Source organism: Oryzias melastigma, linkage group LG3, assembly GCF_002922805.2.
Source record: "Oryzias melastigma strain HK-1 linkage group LG3, ASM292280v2, whole genome shotgun sequence".
Classification (NCBI taxonomy): Eukaryota; Metazoa; Chordata; class Actinopteri; order Beloniformes; family Adrianichthyidae; genus Oryzias; species Oryzias melastigma.
In genome coordinates this window covers 34853002-34854330 of record NC_050514.1, presented here as the reverse complement: position 1 = coordinate 34854330, position 1329 = coordinate 34853002, and the positions used below count along the sequence as shown (strand labels likewise).

Sequence of the window (1329 nt, the reverse complement as noted above, 5' to 3'; positions counted from 1 at the left end):
TTCTCCTTTGAGAAAAAACTAAAACTGAACACATTTCAGAGGAAGACGCAACATAACAGTTTTTACACAAAAACTCACTTCTGCATTAAAAAGCTGAGGTCACCATGGCAACAGGAAGCCACTCAGGTGAGTTTACCTTCACCTGCTGACAGAGTTACTGCAGCTCAAAGAACGTCGATAAAAAGATCAAAAGTGTTTCAGGTCGACCTGAATGACCTTTTGATCGGCGTCGAACGAAAAAATAATGAAATTCACGAAGGCCGTCAGAAATCCCATCAACCCAGTTCACCGGCCTGTCTGGACAAACAGAACCAGCGCCTCCCTTCTGGACCCTCAGCATGAACGGGTCGGAAGGGGAACAGAACCCATCGCCAGCGTCCCATCGACAGGTTGCCATGGTGACGGCAGAGAGAGCTGCATCTGCTATGAGGCTGAGAACTGAAGGCTGTTCTTTGGTTGCCACGGAAACGGGTCAAAGTAAACGTTCCTGCAGGGGCGGAGTCAAGAATCTCAACGCTGCATTAGATTTCAGAGGGTGGATCAGTTTGTCTGCTCTGTGCGCTACATTTCGCCGACTGCGCGGCCTGCAGCCGGGCCGACTGCGCGGTCTGCAGCCGGGCCGACTGCGCGGCCTGCAGCCGGGCTTCAGTGCGTCTGCGCGTGGTGTGTGCGAGCACCTGCAGCCAGCTGGGACTGGGACCTCCGGCGGGAGCTGCTGGGGGTTCTGGAGGCGGAGGACAGAGTGGAGCCGGCGCTGCTGGCCCGAGAGATGGGGAGGGGTACCGGTGTCACCGGGGGGGAGTCCAGCTGAGGAGAGGTCAGAGGTCACACAGGTAATTCAAGGGTATTAGACCAGAGGCCCCAAACTACGGCCCGCGGGCCGGATCAGGCCTGCCTCCACATTTGGCCCCGCCCCCAAACACTATGACAAACACATGTATATTTAAGGTTTTTAAGTCTGAATCTGGAAAGTGTTTTTGGAGCTCAGCCATCATGTCAGCTACATGCTAGCCGTTGTGGCTAATTTAGATTTTTCTCAGTTTTTTCGTAATAATTTGGCATTTCGTTAATATTTCAGCGAGCCGTCCGAGTTCCAGCGTTTCCAGCTATCATTTCAGCATCTTCAACAGCATAATTCAGCTTACAGCATTGACACTAGAATGATCACAGGTAATGTTATATATCTAGTTTTATAAATGTTTTAGTATTTTTTGATGAAGATTAAAGAAATGAATCATTTTAAATCTGGCTTTCTGGAAAACCATAAATCTTTACGTTTAGGCCGTAATTGTTAAACTTTTTCTGTTAGCCTACAAACCGACCCCCCCC

The 1329-nt window shown here is 50.0% G+C and overlaps 1 protein-coding gene across 8 annotated transcripts in view; it reads right to left on the bottom strand.

Moving 5' to 3' along the window:
* kifc3 (kinesin family member C3) overlaps positions 1 to 1329 on the bottom strand; it is a 43180-nt gene that overhangs the window by 3176 nt on the left and 38675 nt on the right. For all 8 annotated transcript variants that reach the window (XM_024296082.2, XM_024296077.2, XM_024296079.2 and 5 more), the window contains one exon: positions 678 to 807. In XM_024296082.2, coding sequence (XP_024151850.1) covers positions 678 to 807 — 130 coding nt within the window. The remainder of the gene's footprint in view (positions 1 to 677; positions 808 to 1329) is intronic.